This window comes from Octopus sinensis, linkage group LG4 (genome assembly GCF_006345805.1).
Source record: "Octopus sinensis linkage group LG4, ASM634580v1, whole genome shotgun sequence".
Classification (NCBI taxonomy): domain Eukaryota; kingdom Metazoa; phylum Mollusca; class Cephalopoda; order Octopoda; family Octopodidae; genus Octopus; species Octopus sinensis.
The window spans coordinates 72,729,640-72,748,055 of NC_043000.1; the positions used below are offsets into that span (position 1 = coordinate 72,729,640).

The 18,416-nt window shown below is 34.2% G+C and overlaps 1 protein-coding gene across 1 annotated transcript in view; it reads left to right on the forward strand.

The window, feature by feature from the left end:
- The window catches only part of LOC115210487 (E3 ubiquitin-protein ligase RNF113A), a 53,976-nt gene that overhangs the window by 9,071 nt on the left and 26,489 nt on the right, over nucleotides 1-18,416 (forward strand). Inside the window, exons 3-4 of the mRNA XM_029779089.1 lie at nucleotides 519-626; nucleotides 6,186-6,295. Coding sequence (XP_029634949.1) covers nucleotides 519-626; nucleotides 6,186-6,295 — 218 coding nt within the window. The remainder of the gene's footprint in view (nucleotides 1-518; nucleotides 627-6,185; nucleotides 6,296-18,416) is intronic.

Genomic DNA, 18,416 nt, shown 5'->3' on the forward strand with positions numbered 1-18,416 from the left:
TAGTAATGCTAAATTTCAAGAACTAAATACTAAGTACCTTAATAAGTATAATGATGATAATTACAATTATATACCATCCAACCGTAATAATGTTAATATTAATATGAGTTGCCTCCATAATATAGACCAAGATATGGTCTTCCATCCTGTTGGATCCTGTTTTATGATCCAGCCCATGCTAGTTTGGAGAGTAGATGTAAAAATGATAATGATGGTATTGGGATTCAATTCAATTGATTATACCTCTTCCTGAAAATATGTAGCCTTGTGTGTCTGTTTGAAATAATTTTTTTATTATTGTAACACTTGTTATTTTTGTTTGTTTGTAAACTGTCCCCTAACAGTGATTTTTGCTTCTTTCTAATCTTTAAACTAAACATGGACGTGAACAATAAGAGAAAATGATGTGTTTTTCATATACCCCTCTCTCAGTTGAAATAGGACATAATGATCTCATTCTCATCAATTAATTTATTGCTTATTTAACATTGTTAATTTTTATTATTTAATAATTGCAGAAACGTGATGGCCCAAATGATATGGGAGCAACAGCTACAACAGAAATTGATACTGAAGAAAATAAGGATGCCCAATCAATATTTGAAAGATCACTGATTGTGAACAAAGTAAATAGATTTGACTTTTATTTTAATAATTATATTTTTGGATTGTGTTATCCTCATAAGAAGAACTAAGGTGTTTATGTTTATTTCTTTGCATTAGTTTTTAGCAGATTAAATTCTTTAAAAACCTCATCATGTTATACTATAAATCTCACAGTCTGTAGCAATTATGGAAAGATGGTCGCCAAAACAGTGATGTGGTAATCAATGATTATTATGAAAGCCTGCAACTTACTATTAACCTTAACATCTTGTAGCATCCTGTTACTGAACATGAATGAATGATTAAAGAAGGATTAGTTTTATCCTTTAAATTAGGGAGCTCTTGACTTTCTTCAAAATGAATAAAAACAAGTTTCATATGATTCCTATGTAATCATGTATTCCAGAACTGGATGACTGATGCAGTTGAATGGTGTAATCTGTTGTATTGTTGGGTGTAAATGAAAAATCTGTCTGTTTGACTTTGTCTCTCTCCAACATTTTATTTTGATATGTAATCCAAATAACAAGAAGACAAAGAAATTTATTTAACACATCTTTAATGATTCGTTACAATTGTTTCTGTACCAGCTCTACTTGTAACACCAGTTTACACAAAAATTCAAAGTGAAAATTTATGCAATGTTTGCAGTTTTAGACATTAGATTGGCACATCATCAGGCTTGCATCAAAGGTTCATTCTTATGTTGTGTGTCTTCCAGACATTGTTTTTTTGCTTATATTGGGAGGAAACAGAAAGCAAATGAAAGTATGGTTAGAGGATGAATAATTAGTAAAGATTCATTAAAGATTTCTGTGTCTTATTATTACTTGGATTACAGGCCACACCCACACAATGGTTTTACCATTGTAAAACCAGGATTCTCTCCACTTGAAGAATTTCAGTAGTAGTCTGGAATCCAACAGTGTTGATAGCCCAGAACTCCAGTGAACTCTGGAAATATCCTACCTTTATACCTTACCAAACATACACATACACACTTGTATTTCTGTATATTCCAGTAAAATATATATATGCACTGTAAAATATATGTTTACATTTACTGGGTCTCATTTTTTGTATGTTCCTAATTTGGATTGTTCCTAGTTTTTCATTAGCTCTTCACCTCTAAATTAATTGTACTATATGAATCAAACCTGAAACTATTTTCTAACTCACTGTAAAAAATACATATTAATTTCTACCTGGTTTCACTTTGGTATGTCCCTAATTTAGATTATTCCCAGCTGTTCTTTAGCTCTTCACTTCTATATTAAATACCTACTTCCAGTTTTGAGGGCATTATATTCAAGTATTTAAGTAATTTTATTAATAAATTTTAATTAAACTTGTTGAATTGACCCATATTTAAGCCCTTATTATTACTTTTATTAACATATATTTATTCCCTTAAATTCTTATTTATTTATTTATGTTAAATACTATATCTTCTTACTTGAGCCTCTTAACATATTTACATCTGCTATCTCACCAAGGGAATGCTGCATATCTGAAATTAAAAATTTTTTGTCCAATAGTTCCTTATCTGTATTAGTCTAGCTCAATAATAATTTTTTTAAGGAGTGAAAGGCTATATTTTGTAAGTCTTTATTTATTTTTACTTTTTACCTTATTTTGTTTTATTTATTTTATTTTATTCTTGATTTTATTTCAAAATTTTTATGCACCCTAGCATTAAGTTATCTTATAAGTCTTTTAACCCTTTCAATATTCATAATAAGTAATAGATTGCCTGGAATGTCTGGCCACCTTAATTAAATATTAATGAATAACCATACACACTTGAATTAAACTCTACATACTAATTTTCTATTTTTATATGGATGGACATAATATCACAATTTATGACTTTTATATCAATATATCTACTTGAGTTTTTCTTTTACTAAACACTCTAGATTAATATATTGATCTATTTTTACTTTACAATTCCAATATATACTTCCTTCTTCCCCATTCTAAGGTCTATATCAAGTTTCATTCTATGGTTCTTTATGCATAAATTGTATCAGTTAATGATTTGCAGCTGTTTACTCAAGATGCAGATCTTAAACTACCTCTGACAAATTTCAAATAATTTTTAATTATATTAATTAATTTTCTGAAGGTCTACAATTGAAACAACTGTAAGGGATGTTTCTCAATTTTATAATTAATAAATAATAATTTATTATTTACTTCTCTATTTTACTTATAATAAATAAATATATATAAACCATGGTTCATATAGTTACTGTGCAGTTGAGTATTAACTGTTATGTTCAACATTCTTTGTATAGGTAACTAACTAGTCGCTTCAAAGGATTTTGCTATCACTCAATGAGGTTTGTTACCTTAATTTCTGTATGTATACATATCATCATCATCATCATCATCATCATCATGCTAGCATGGGTTGGATGATTTGACTAAGGTCTGACGAACCAGATGGCTGCACCAGGCTTCAGTCTGATCTGGCAGAGTTTCTACAGCTGGATGTCCTTCCTAACACCAACCACTTCGAGAGTGTAGTGGGTGCTTTTACGTGCCACCACCACGAGAGCCAGTCAGGTGGTACTGGCAACGGCCACACTCAAATGTTGCTTTTTATGTGCCACTTGCACAGGAGCCAGTCCAGCAGCACTGGCAACGACCTCGCTCGAATATTTTTTTCACGTGCCACCAGCACAGGTGCCAGTAAGACGACACAGGTAATGATCATGCTCGAATAGTGCTTTTCATGTCCCACCGGCATGGAAGCCAGTTTGTGGCTCTGGCAATGATCACACTCAGATGGTACTCTTAGTGCACCACTAGCATGGAAGCCAGTCATCGAATTTGATTTCGATAGTCACAGAGTAGGTCATAGCCCAACTAATTAGGGAGAGAGTCAGTTTGGATGAGATGCAGTTTGAGTTCGTGCCAGCGAAAAGCACCACTGATGCTATATTTCTGGTAAGACAGCTGCCGGAGAAATACCTAGCCAAAGATAAACCTCTGTACCTGGCTTTCGTTGACATGGAGAAAGCCTTCTCTTCCTAATTAGTTGAGATATGACCCTCTCTCTTATTTTCACCACATAATCCAACAATTTGATACCTTTATTTATTTCTGTCTTTTATGCAAAATGCATATAATTGCTATTCAGAGAACTTGCCCAGGGTGGAGGGGTGGAAAAGTGTATGGGATCATGCATGAAATTTTGAAGTGTGAATTGTTACTTGTGCATACAAGGGGAGAAAATTTCCTCTCTATATTTAAAGTCTTCACTGTTGAAGTTATGATATTTAGTTTTCAGTGAGGCAGTGCTTACATTTGGTGCTACATACCCTGTATTTGCTGGCCTTAGCTATAATGCTTGAGTTTATGTGGGGGTTGCTCATGCCTCTCCCTTTAAGTGTTCATACCATATTGGATAAAGATGTTGTATGTCTGTCTTTTGTTTTCATCTCTGAATGAAGCCAAATGTTGTGTATCTCTTTGTTTGAAGGTGTTTCCTATCATTCCAATGTAAGTTTTTGTTGTTCCATTCAAATCTGTAATGTTGGCCTTGTACACTATATCATTTTCCAGGCATGTATTGTTCAGGGGACAGCTGTTTGGGCATCTACAATTACAGGATCTTTGGGGAGATATTCCTAATATTGTTATTGTGATTGAAAATGATTGAGCATTTCCTATATAAACCGGTGCTTTATAGCTAAGGCCAACAAATACAGGAGACAGGGCATCAAATGTAAGCTCTGCATCACTGAGAAACTAAATACCAGTTTTGACAAATTTTTTCAATTTTTGTTTTCACTATGGCCTTCAAAATGATGGCGGGAAGCTTTTAATGAAAAGAAATTTTGGAAAATTTATAATTTCCTGTGCCCACCAGGACCAATTTTGGCCAATTCTTTTGCACTATGTGCTTAAAAATGATGAGCAAAAAAAAAAAGAAATTTTGAAAATATTTCCAAACACAAAGATGTGTGATTTAAGGGAGATTTAACTGTTGTTTTTAGTACATCCAATGATCACCTGGTACCTTTCTCAGAATTGCATGTAGGCTTAGATTAAAAATCAAACAAAATGGGAAAACTAAATCCTTGCTTTAACATTAGAAACATAAATTAAAGGCACTAAAACATTTTGGGCTATAGAAGACATATCTTGTACATTTTTCATAGATATAAGTTTACTTAATAATAATTAGTTTAACTATTTCTTGAAATTTTGGCTCAAACTTGATATTTGAAGCCTTAAATTCACGTTCTATTTGACCTATCATCACACAGGAATACATCTGTTTGACAAGTAGCATTACAGAGCCACCCTCTTTATTGACTTTGTGCTTTTATGGTGTATCATGGCCAGATTTTGGCAATGATTGTATTGAATGCATGAAAATTTTTTCTTTCTTATGGTATAAAAAATCTCGAGGAAGATATGTTTTTTTTCTAATTGAAAATTAAGGATGATATTTTAGCTTTTCTATTTCATAATGATTATCTGACCTACCCCTATCAATTTTTATATCAAAAATAAATGAATAAAAATCCTCTTCATGACTGTATGAGTTTCAACACACATTGAGTTATAGTGCTCCAGCACATTGAACTAAAATGAGGGCTACTGTTCAGTTGTAAAAAATATAAAAAATGGGACAAACTTAGTGGAAATACCAGGGTGATTGAGGGATACTGGCATGGTAAGTGTTGGATTTTGATCAAAACTACATGAGAAGAAAATCCACATCTAAAACTCTCAAATGATATATAGTTTTCTGCAGAAAAAATGTATTTTCACAACATATAAATGTTCAAGCAAAAAGTGTGTTTTTGCATAGTGAAACTGTGCTTGTCCCCCTTTACAGCACATTATAGTGATACCTAGTAATACTCTGTAGTATTAAACTGTATAAACTTTCCACTGAGTTTGTCATTTACATACTCAACTCCTCTTGTTACCATATTTCTGCAGGTGTTTCAGTTAATTTTGAAAATAATGAAGAATTTAGTAAAATAATTTTTTCATTAATAATTTGTTAGTTGGTACATAAATTAGACAAAATGTTGATGGAAAATGTTAATTTAAATCACTTCAAAACCAGAAGTATGTATCAGAGAACCAGAGGTGATCTCAAGTGGGTTGGTATCAAGAAGGCTAAACTATGCTGTGGTGGCATTGCTATATATCCATTCAATGAGATTAGAGGCTGCTTTCATTTGTAGGATGATTTTATGTAGTACTTTTTTTCTCTTCTCTAACCATACTTCTCTCCTTTTTATCTCTTGTATATTGGCCCATTAGTTAGTAATCCTTTATGTTAATTTGGAGATTAAGAGGTTACTTCTCTTGTACCAAAGATTTACTACAGACAGTGATCATAATTTTTTTAAAACCAGGATTTATGAGTGAAACGGACTCACATAAAACATAAGTTTGAGGGTCATCAATTGTTTGTTCACCTTTCAGATGTTGGGTACTCATTCTTCTAGTTAGTTACTAATGCACATTTGTATGTATATGAGTGTATGTTTGAATGAGCTGACAATGCTAAATGTTGAATTTGTTTTCCTTTTATTTTTCTGTAGGAATTAAAAGGTAAAGAAGATGACAAGCTCTATCGTGGGATAAATAACTATGCTCAGTATTATGAGAAAAAGGATACTGCTCAGGGTAATGCATCAAGTGGAAACGTGAGGTAAGTCATTTCATCTGAGATTTTATCCTATAGAATCTAATTTATTCATCTTTCAGAGCTATGTTTGATCTTTGTCTTAGATTTCTCATTTAGCATTTGTTGTTATGTGACCATAATAAAATTGTTGTTTCTATTATACATTTATTTTCTGAATAATTTTCTCCCACTCCTTATCTGCCTTTTTATTTCAGTTTCATTCTGTAACATCAATATGTCTTAACCCTTTCGTTACTATATTTCTGACCAAAAAACACCCCTCATGAGTTTCAATTAAATTCTAAAATAATCATGAATCTAGGCTTGTTTCATTAAATAACTGTAACTTTTTTTACTTATCAACATTTTAATGTGATATTTGGAACATAATTAAAGTAAGGGTTCTTAATCAATTCTATTGCATAACTTTTGTCTCAAAGTGACTTTAATTACAGGTAAATCCAGGTAAATTGAGCAAAAGCTAAAAATATTACAATTTTAAATTTGAGCAAAAGGTAAAAATATTAAAATTTTGTTTAAACATCACCATAGAAAATGAATCATCAGCTAATATTCAAATGGGTATGCAACAAAATTTTGATAAAGAAGAATTGTGCACATCACTATATCATCAGTTGAATTTAATGCACAACAGGCGTACCATAAAGGTGGAATAAAGTGAAATACTGGAATCCACCGTAAGTTTGACCGAACTAAAGAAATCAGTCAAAAAATAATATATGGCCCTGGTTATGGTATGGAAGTGATAAATTCCAGACCACATCGTTTCCTAGGCCATGCTGACTAACATTATTTTCCCTGTATAAAAACTAAATCCATGCAGTACCCAGTATTTGCTTCACAAATTTTCCGAAATTTGAACCCCCATTTTGTGTTTGTTTACATTCTGCGTAAGTTTGTTTCCGCATTGATCGCTTCAAACAATAACTTCCAGACCACATCATACCCTAAGCCATGCTGACTAACATTGTTTCCCTGTATAAAAACTAAATCCACAACAGTACCCAGTATTTGTTTCACAAATTTTCCAATTCGGAATCAATGCTTGATAACATGAAACTCTTATCCATTTTCAAAGTTGTCGAAAAATCGATGCCGAAAAAAATGTGGAAAAAAAATCTCCCAAAATTCAGGGAATTAAAATTAGACGTCGATCGTTGTACAAAACTGTAGATGAACTGTTTACGAAGCATAATCACATGTTTTCACGAATGTACTAAAGAGATTTGCTCTGATATTCTCATTTAGATATGAATAGGTAAATTCGGGCGGCTTTGGGCGGTTTGGTCACATTAACCAAAATCTTTTTCGGGCGGCTTTGGGCGGTTTGGTCACATTAACCAAAATCTTTTTCGGGCGGTTTGGTAACGAAAGGGTTAATATTATAATTTTTTTCAATTTGGCCAGGACTTCATGTAGTGTCTTTCTGTCTCCTAAAGTTCTCACATAACTATGTTAGGTTTCAGTTTCCTTTTGTTGTAACATATTTTCTATTGTTGCTATTTTATATTTTTTAATTTGCTACTTGTGAGTTTTTTCATTTTTCTAAAGATTTCTTTTTCGGTCTACTGTTCTTTTGCTGCATTTATTTTCTAGGGAGATAAATTTTCTGTGAGACATTTTTCTGCTGTAGAGTCATTAATGTGGAGTAGTCATAGTTAGCTTCCATTGAATAGAAATAAGGTAACTTATTCTTTGTCATGAAATAATTATTTGCTTGGCTTATGGTATGATATTTTGTGACTTTGATCACAAAAGTGTAGCATTTTTGAGAAAAACTTATATTTACAAAGTTATTTCATGTTAAAGTACTCGTATTTCGGTAATTTCAACCAATCGATGATGTGTATTATGACATCGTTCGTGCATTCGTACTGGTTCTAAGGTTAGCGTTTTAGGGTTAGGGTTAGGGTTTTAGGGTTAGGGTGTTAGGGTTAAGGTTTTAGGGTGAGGGTTGTCATAAATAACAGTGACAAATGAAATATACACCGCCGAAAGTTCTTGTTGACAAACAACAGCAGTAATTTTATTCAGCTGAATACATGTCATTGATTGATTAAAATTACTGAAATATGAGAACTTTAATGTGAAATAACTTTGTAAATATAAGTTTTTCTCAAAAATGCTAAGAGTAAAAGATATTTTATATGACACATTCTACCAGTGTCCGAAGTTTGAAAGTGTTTAGTTACAAAAAATTATTTTTTAAATCTGTAGGTCAAAAGATCCACAACTTGTGCCTAATGAAAAAAAGTTTGGTATAATTGGGCTTGTTCTATGATAATTTGAATCAAGAATTTTACAGCTTAAATAAAACAATTTTCTCTTTACTTTGTCAATATACAATTCAAATTCTGGATCAGTGGCAGCTTCTTCAATCACCAGTACTTCAAAACCAAAACAATTGACTGAATGGCAATAATATGTAACTTCCTGTTTGCTGATGATGCTGGACTTGTTGCAACATCTATCAAAGAAGCTCAAATGCTTGTTAATAATTTCTCTAATATGAGTTAAGCTTTTGATCTCATTATCATCATTAAAGACTGAAGTTGTCTACCAGCCAAGGCTTATTGTCTAGAGATATGTGGACAGTTGTGGACATGTGTTTCTGGCTCAATAGCTATTATCAGCATAACAGTTGTGGAACTTGGACCCACACCTCCTGTAGACATGACAGGCATTCTACCATGGGATCAAGCATTCCTTTGAATTTATCTGTTTTAGAAACTTTATTCTTACCAGCAAGAATTGTATTTTGTTGATATCATTAGAATTTATAAATTTTAGAGAGAATGTGAAATAATTGCGTGTTGGAACAGTGGATCTTGAAGCGCATAAAAATAGTAGCATGTAAATGTTGGGTTGAAAAACTTTTGGTTAGAAAAAAGTTGAAGGCTATCCATGGAACTTGAATCCACATCACCCTTAGACATGACAGCTGTTCTTTGGTGCCCTATGTTTTTTTTATATTGGATACTAGAGTGGATTATGGAGCCTACTATCGAACCTGATTTTGTTTGTGTGTTGCATTTTACTGTGCCCCTTTTTGATATGTGTGTGTCTCAGTCTCAGTACTTGGATCATCTGCTTATTTGTTGTGGATACTTTTGTCCATGCCACCCTTACTCCTGCCCACCAAGTTGATTGCACCTTAGCCCACTCTCCTCCACACCTGTCTCCCAACTGGATTCCTTTTCTCCTCTTTTTCCATCCCTCTACCCTACCCCTTTGTTGGAAAATCCTATGGATCATCCAACTTCTATCTAGTTCCATGACCTCTTTGTTTTCTCCAACCCACCTTTTTCCTCCAGATGTACCTAAAAACCTATATGACCTATGGTCTGTGGTTCCTCCCTTTCCCTACCCCCACTTGTCCTGGATCCTTCCCTTTTTCCAAATCCCAGTGCCACACTTATCCATTCATCATCAACACTACCTCCCACTCTGGAACCAACCAACACACTATTCACATGCATAACTCTTTCTCCTGTATCTCTTCTAACGTCATCTATTGTCTTAAAGCTACCTTTTGCAACTCATTATATGTTGGACATTCTGGCCACCATCTAGGTGACAAATTTACAGAACATTTACAAGATATCTACCTCTAAAAATATACCCTTGTCTCCAATCGCTTCTGTTCAGCCAACCACTCCACCAAACACCTCATTTGTCTTTGACCTGGACTTAGACCATGGAACTACCACCACTAAACTTTGCCAGGTACAACAGTACATTTTCACATTACAAACTCACACATTGTTTGAACATAATCCCACCGACCCTTGTTCATGTAACTGCTTCCAACTTTCTTTTCCCTTTCTTTTTTCCTCAGCTGTTTCCCTTCCTTTTCTCTCTCCATTTATCTTCCACACCCACCCACATACATAGCTTTTATACTGCATACACACATAGAAAACTCCTCACACACACCCATACACAAACACTTATACACGAACACATACATGCACACACACACACCCGTACACATGCACTCACATACACTCAGAGTTGGCGTAGGATACCTTCATGGTGTGCTGATTAAAAATAGCATGATGCCAATTAGATTTAGGAAAACACTTCTTCAAAGCAGCAAAAAATTTTCCAGCAATTTTGGTTGAAACATGCGAACCAAAAATCAGGTTGAACCAGAGGACAACCTTCCCTATTCTTCTTCTGGTTCCTATATTGGTCGTTAGGCTTATTTGATCAAGTGTGTTGTACAGTATTGGAACAAGCAGTTGGATTATTATGTCACATGTGTCTATGAGTTTTCGTCGATAGTTCATTGATATGGCCAATTCTTCCTGGCCTGTATTCTTTATTTGAGTGAGTTCTCAAACAGTGACTTGTGGTGGTATACAATGTGTATCACAATTGGCAGGATTACCAGTGTTATGTATGCCAGCTTCTTGTATATCTTAAAATTTGTAGCTTGATATATTTATATTAAAATCTGAACAATATAGTTACAATACTTATGTAAATATATACATATATTTTGATATAATTTTTATTGATTCTAAGTGTATTTTTATGCAAGAGCATGTTACCTTCATAATAGACATAAAACAAATATATGTATTTGTTTTCGTTATTCTACATACTTAAGTAAAATTTAAATTAAATAAAATTAGATAAAATTAAGTATTTCATCAATACATTTTAGTTATATCAATGAGCCACTATTATTCTTATGTATTTATAAAAAAGTAATGTAAGAGAATATATAATCCATTATATTCCATTTTCATATTCAATGTAGAGGAGATAACATTTAATATCTGTATTCTTATAGACTAATGTGGAGGCACATGGTTTAGTGGCTAGAGCAGCGGACTAGCAGTCGAGGGATCACGGGTTTGAATCTCAGACCAGGTGATGTGTGTGTTTACAAGCGAAACACCTAAGCTCCATGTGGCTGTGGCAGAAGGTAATGGTGAAGTTCTGTTGACTCTTTTGCCACAACTTTCTCTCACTCTTTCCTCCTGCATCTAGCATCTCACCTGCCATGGACTGGCGTCCTGTCCAGGTGGGGAACCTATATGCCAATGAAACCTGAAAACCAGCCCTTATGAACCAGGCATGGCTTGAGAAAGAACAAACAACAACAACATCCTTATAGAATATTTTATTTCATAGTTCTCAATATGACTCGTAAATATCTATAAAAATCTAAGTAAAGTTACTAGTTTAATCAATATATACATATGTTTATTCATACAAACATATACACTCCCACATACATATAAGTATATTATTATTATACTTATATTTCAATATACATATTTTTTTTTCATTATATGTATCCACATATAATATATATTTTTATATTATACACACACACACACACACACACACATACATGCTCATACCTACATATTTGTTCACATATATTTTGCTCATGTACACATGTACTTACTGATCAGCAGTAGTTTCTTAGTATATAAACATACTGGTATATGGAGTTAGGTATTCTGTCTGTCTCAATAATATGTATGCTTTATATTACTACATTAAGCATGTGTACACCTATCCATAACAAATATACATACACATATATACATCTATCTTACATAATATGGTTTATAATTCTATTATGCAATACAACATAAGAAATAGATGTATAACATCAACATAATGTAAATTAATATACTACATATCCAAAAATTATAATCAAAATAGAGAAGATTACTTTATTCAATTTAAACTATTTTGATACTAAAATATTGGTTATTTCCTCATTCCATCCTTTTACCTCTCTATATATAATTGGGTATATTAAATAACCCCTGTAAAATACAATTCATATATTTATAATATACTAAAACATATATATATATATGTATAGGTGCAGGAGTGAGTGTGTGGTAAGTATCTTGCTTACTAACCAAATGGTTCCAGGTTCAGTCCCACTGCATAGTGCATCTACTACTATAGCCTCACATTGAGGAAAGCCTTGTGAGTGGATTTGGTAAATGGAAACTTAAAGAAACCTCTCGTGTGTGTGTATGTTTGTGTGTCTGTGTATGTCCCACACCCAACACCGCTTGATAACCGATGCTGGTGTGCTTACGTTCTCAACATAGCAGTTCAGAAAAAGAGGCCAATAGAATAAGTACTAGGCTTACAAAGAATAAGTCTTGGGGGCGATTTGCTCGACGAAAGGCAGTGCTCCAGCATGGGTAGAGTAAAATGACTGAACTAACTAAAAGAATAAAGGAATATATATAATATTATATATTCTATGTAAAAATACATTTTTTACTTATTGAAAGTATCTGTATTCCTACTTATTCGCTTACAGAAAAAAATTTTATACAAATATGAAAAATTACATATATATAAAAAAGATATACATATATAAACACAGCAATATGTTCACATCCAGACACACATATACACCTGAATCCATATATATTCATATGTTTATCTGGCTGTATACATATTATATATAAGCATTTCATACATAAACATACACTTTCTCATATCCAGGATGTTCTTATAAATGCACATAGTTATAATCAATTTTGATCGGTTAAAATTCTATTACATTTTTCTGGTTATTTGGCTGTTATATTATTATTTACTTAATATTCTTCTATTATAATGCCTAATTTCAGCTATTATTTTAATATATTCAGTCCAATGTATAGTTATAAACTATGGTTATAATTTAATGTAGAAATGAAAATTCGGAATAATAATAATGATAATAATAATAATAATAATAATAATAGATATGTTAAACAAGATAATTCTAAAATTAGAATTAAACAATCGATGGAGAGAATAATATTGCAAATAAAAATAGGAATAATGATAATAATATAGGTGATCGGAAACTGAAAAATAACATTTGGATAAACAATAATTATTATAACCTTGTAATAAAGAATAAGAATAGCAAGAATAAGATATGTAAAAAGAGAAATATAATTGAGGAGAGCACAAGTAATAAAAAAATAGTTAGGAAGAAACTCATACCTTGTATGAATAAAAACTATATTGGACAAAAAGGAATATAGGAATAAGGAAGACTCAGACAAAACGATATGGATCATAATTCCTTTTGCTAAACAATTGAAGACCAATTTTATTAAATCTATTAGGTAGATTATAAATAAAAACTTTAAAAACACTAGATATGGGAAAATATTTAATGGCCACTGTTTCTCCAAACCTATTTAGGATAATATTATCGATAAATAACAGAATACTGTATAAATTCTATGAAAAAAAAAAAATAGAAATGGATAGTAAAACTTATAACAAAAAGATAGAAGAAAATAGTAAGAATAATATGGTTGGCTATAAAAACACCTATACAGATGTAAGAAAATATGAATCATGAATCTATAAAAGAGGATATTACAAATTCCTTGCAAAATAAAAACTGTAATTGTAGAGACCCTAAAAGATGTAAGTTTGACATGCATTGCATAAGAAAAAGCGTTGTATACCAGGTGACAATAATTATACAAGACATGAGTAAATTTTCTATATTGGGTCAGCATAGGACTGGGTTAAATTCAGAATAGCGAATCATGAATCAACATTTAGGGACCAAAATAAAATGAATAGTACAGGATTATCAAGAAAATATGGCAACTTTCGGTTTTCGTAGGGTAGAGACGTGTTGCTTTGCTCTGTGATAAAAAAACAAAAAGGTTTGCATAAATCGACAAAATAATCGGCGAAAACTGATTAAAAACATAGAACCGTAATATATTTCGCTTCAAGCCAAATATAATGCACTAAAGTTAATTACGCACGCCAGATTTCCCGTTGAAAAAGCACGTGGTGACATCTCTTAAGTTTATTCCCAATCGACTGTAGCAAGCAAAAAGAACCGTTTTTCTTTTCTTTTTTTAAAAAAAACCTCTTCGTATAGGGAGAAGACTTTGGAACTTCGGCCTCTTATAAGATAAGTACCCCTTTTCATTTGTTTAATTTCCCGTAAATTAGTGTAAGGACCTATTCTCTGTTTACATTCTGTTAATAATCTTCTTTCAATTTCTGTTTCAGCTCCGTTTCTGTCAATTTCTCAATACATCTCTCTAAAATTATTCAACTTTAGATAGGCATATATTTATTTGTTGCTTTATTTATATATATATATTTACTCAGCCCCTCAATCTCCCTAAATATATAGACGGGAACATTAGAAGTATAGTCGCAATTAGTTTAGTTCAGAAGAAAACGTTTGTAGCTACGGACAGGTATATATTTATAATTTACATTCTGTTAAGAATCTTTCAATTTCTGTTTCAGCTTCGTTTTTTGTCATTTTCTCACTATATCCCTTTATAACTATTCAACTTTAGATAGGTGTATATTTAATTGTTGCTTTATTTATATATATATAGATTTTTTCTTTATTTTTACTCAGCCTCTCAATCTTCCTAGATAAATAAATATATAGACGCGAACACTAGAAGTATAGTCGTAATTAGTTCAGAAGAAAACTCTCGTTGAACCTTCGTAGTTGCAGATAGATATATATTTATTTGTTGCACAACCTCCTCTCTTTCATTTCTTTCTCTCTCTGTCTCTTCACTTCTCTTGTAGTCGCAAATAAATAGATATTTATAATTAGCTCAGAAGAAAACTTCGTAGTGGCAGATAGATAGATATTTATTTATTGCATAACCTCCTCTCTTTCTTTTCTTTCTCTCTCTGTCTCTTCACTTCTCTCTATCACACCATCTTTCTTCTCTCAGCTGCTCAATATTCCTAAATCTATAGACTCTCACTTTCTTCTTATCTTCTCTCAGCCGCTCAATCTTTTGCATCACTTCCTCTCTTTCATCTCTTTCTCTATCACACCATCTTTCTTCTCTCAGCCTCTCAATCTTCCTAAATATATAGACTCTCTCTCACTTTCTTCTTATCTTCTCTCAGCCGCTCAATCTTTTGCATTTCCTTCTCTCTCTGTCTCTTCACTTCTCTCCCTCACACCTCTTTCTCTGTCTCTTCACTTCTTCACTTCTCTCTGTCACACCATCTTTCCTCTCTCAGCCTCTCAATCTTTCTAAATATACAGATGCAAACTTTCTCCTCTCACTCTCTCTGACTCTCTTCTTATCTTCTCTCAGCTCTCAATCTCTCTAAATACATAGACATTTTCTTTCTCTATTTCTTCTCTACCCTCTATCACACTATTAAATTTAAAATATAATTAGATAGATAAATAAATAAAATATCCAAAAATGTCCAGAACCTGGAGGAGCATAGAATTGGCGTTGTTCCTGAGAGCCTGGTGATGCACCGACGGATGCACCTGGCGATGCACCAACATAATTACAGCTGCGCTGAAGAACAGTGGATACACAAGGATGTTAGCACAGATAGAGCGAAAGAAGCAGGAGTTTATACGCTCCTATGCACTCATAAGATCCCACATCGGCACGCTTGATGCCATCTTTGACAACGAACAAAGTAAAAATGGCAAGGATGGAGGCACGGGTGCTAATGAAACATGTCACCCCCACTTGGTAGACACCCAGGACAACAAAGAAGATTCAAGTGAGAAACCTGCCCAGGAAGTAAACCCAAGTGCAAGTGCCCCTACCAGCACCCAAAGCCAAAACCATGGAGATGAAAGAGCCAAAAAGGAAGTAAAAGGAGGAAAAACTAAAAGAAAAACAAAAGATGTAACAGCCAAAGAAGGAAAAACTAAAACTCAAACAAAACCAAAAGATGAAACAGCCAAGGATAGAAGCAAACCTGACTATCCATATACCAAAAAGAATAGAAAAAGACAGCACACACGAATGTGTAAATTCTACCTGAAAGGTGTGTGCTGGCATGGAGAGGAAGGTGCAGGCTGCCGTTTTGCACATCAAAGACCCTGCCACATAAACATGAAACAGGGCAGAAACCAACTACCAAAAGGAAAAGGAATGGACCACACACCACCTGCCCCAAAACGGAGGTACACAGATGCGGTGCGTGCTACAAACTGCCAACATGTTATTGAAAGGACAGCTGCTGAACAAGAATCTTTTTGTACATGGTACAAAAGATTGTACAGCAGCTAGCCTGGCTCCATGAAACTCAATCTCGCTGATGTGACTATCCACAATACACAAGACCATCACAGCAAATAGACCCAAGGTGGACACCACCGGTAACAGCATACACATCACCGCGATGCTCCTACTGAACATCAGAGGACTGCTAACACTCAGTAACAGGACAAAAATCCCATTCTTGAGAGACTTTGTTGCATGCAATCAAGCCTTATGCATAGCACTTACGGAAACACTCCTGAAACCGGACATAGCAGATGTGGAAATACACATACCACAGTATGTTGTACTACGGACCGACAGAAAAGAAATGAGTCATGGAGGAGTTGCTATGTACATCCACGAGGACCTCACACCCCAGGTCCTTTTGTCATACTCAAATTCGGTGTGTGACATACTAATTGTACATATAAGGCAACTTGGTGTAGTTATATGTGCTACATATCGCCCTCCAGGTGCCCCAAGCCATGTAGGCAAGTTTGAAGACTGCCTTATAAAAATAGAAGTTCTAGTCACATTACAACAACACATAAGTGTACTTATGGGAGACTTCAATCTACCCAATGTCAAATGGCCCGAGGGCCTTTCTCTCCCAGGAATGACATGATGTGAACGAGGACAGGCGAGGTCCCTCCTGAACCTCATCAACATGCTGTACATGGAGCAAGTAATACTCCAACCAACCAGGGCAGGTAACATACTGGATCTCTGCTTCACAAATAATATGGATCTCATCCATAATGTGAAAGTGACACCGACACTACTCTTGGATCACAACATGGTAGAGCTGACCATGTATGGGCCATGGGAAAGCATGGACAAGCAGTCTACAAGAAACTCTCAGAATCTTTTCAGCTTGAACTTCCATAAGGCAAACTGGAAACAAATTGAGAAAGAGATCCTCAAACAAAACTGGCCTGAATGTCTCTCCTCGCCAGACATCGACATGAAACTTCAACAATTCATGTCTGTAATGCAAGCCATTTGCTACAAATGTGTCCCAGAGAGAAAGGACACTGTACGCAAGAACAAAATCCCCAGAGAGAGGAAAATTCTAATGAGAAAATTTCTAATGAAAATAAAACTGTTAGAAATTGAAAAATGTCTGCAACTCTCCCATGAAAAAGAAAGAGCAGACAAAGAAGCCTGGGCTATAGACAACATAAAATCTAACCCCAGAGCTTTCTACAGGTATGCCAAAGAAACAGCTACGGTGCACTGTAGGATAGGGCCACTCCTTGAAAAGGATGGCACACTCACAGGAAATCCAATGAGGATAAGTGAAATACTAAATGAGCAATTCAAGAGTATTATCACTCCACCCCTAGGGCATTTTCAAGTCAACAATCCAACTGACTTCTTTACCACTGCAGATGTAAAATCAGAGGTAGCGATGATTGATTACATCAATATAAAGGAAGACGATGTAATAAAGGCTATAGATGAAATGAAAACAAACTCAGCTACTGGCCCCGATGGATTCCCAGCAATCCTTGTAATAGTATGTAAGAGAGTCCTAGCAAGACCACTGCAGTTCCTCTTTCAGAGCTTCCTTGCAACTGGCAAACTTCCAAGAAAACTGAAAGAAGGTAAAATATGCCCTATTCATAAAGGAGGTAGCAGAGCGGAGGCCAAGAACTACAGACCTATCTCTCTCACCTCACACATCAGCAAGGTCATGGAACGAATAGTCGGAAGGAAACTAATCACCTTCCTTGAAGAAAATGACTTGCTGCATCTCGACTTTGCAAAGGCCTTTGATAAAGTCGATCATGGAATGATATGTCACAAACTGCGTGATCTTGGCATAGTTGGAAAATTGGGAGAATGGCTTGATGACTTTCTGAAGGATAGAAGCCAGGTGGTAGTAGCCAATGGGGCCACTTCTATTAACACGCAAATAGTGAGCGGTGTTCCACAAGGCACTGTTTTGGGACCACTACTGTTCATAATGGCCCTCTCAGACATGCCCTCAGCCACGCCGAGAGCCACAATCACCAGTTATGCAGATGATACAAAAGTTTCACAGGCAATACAGAACCCTGAAGACACTAAGCACCTGCAATGTGAGCTGGACAAAATATCCA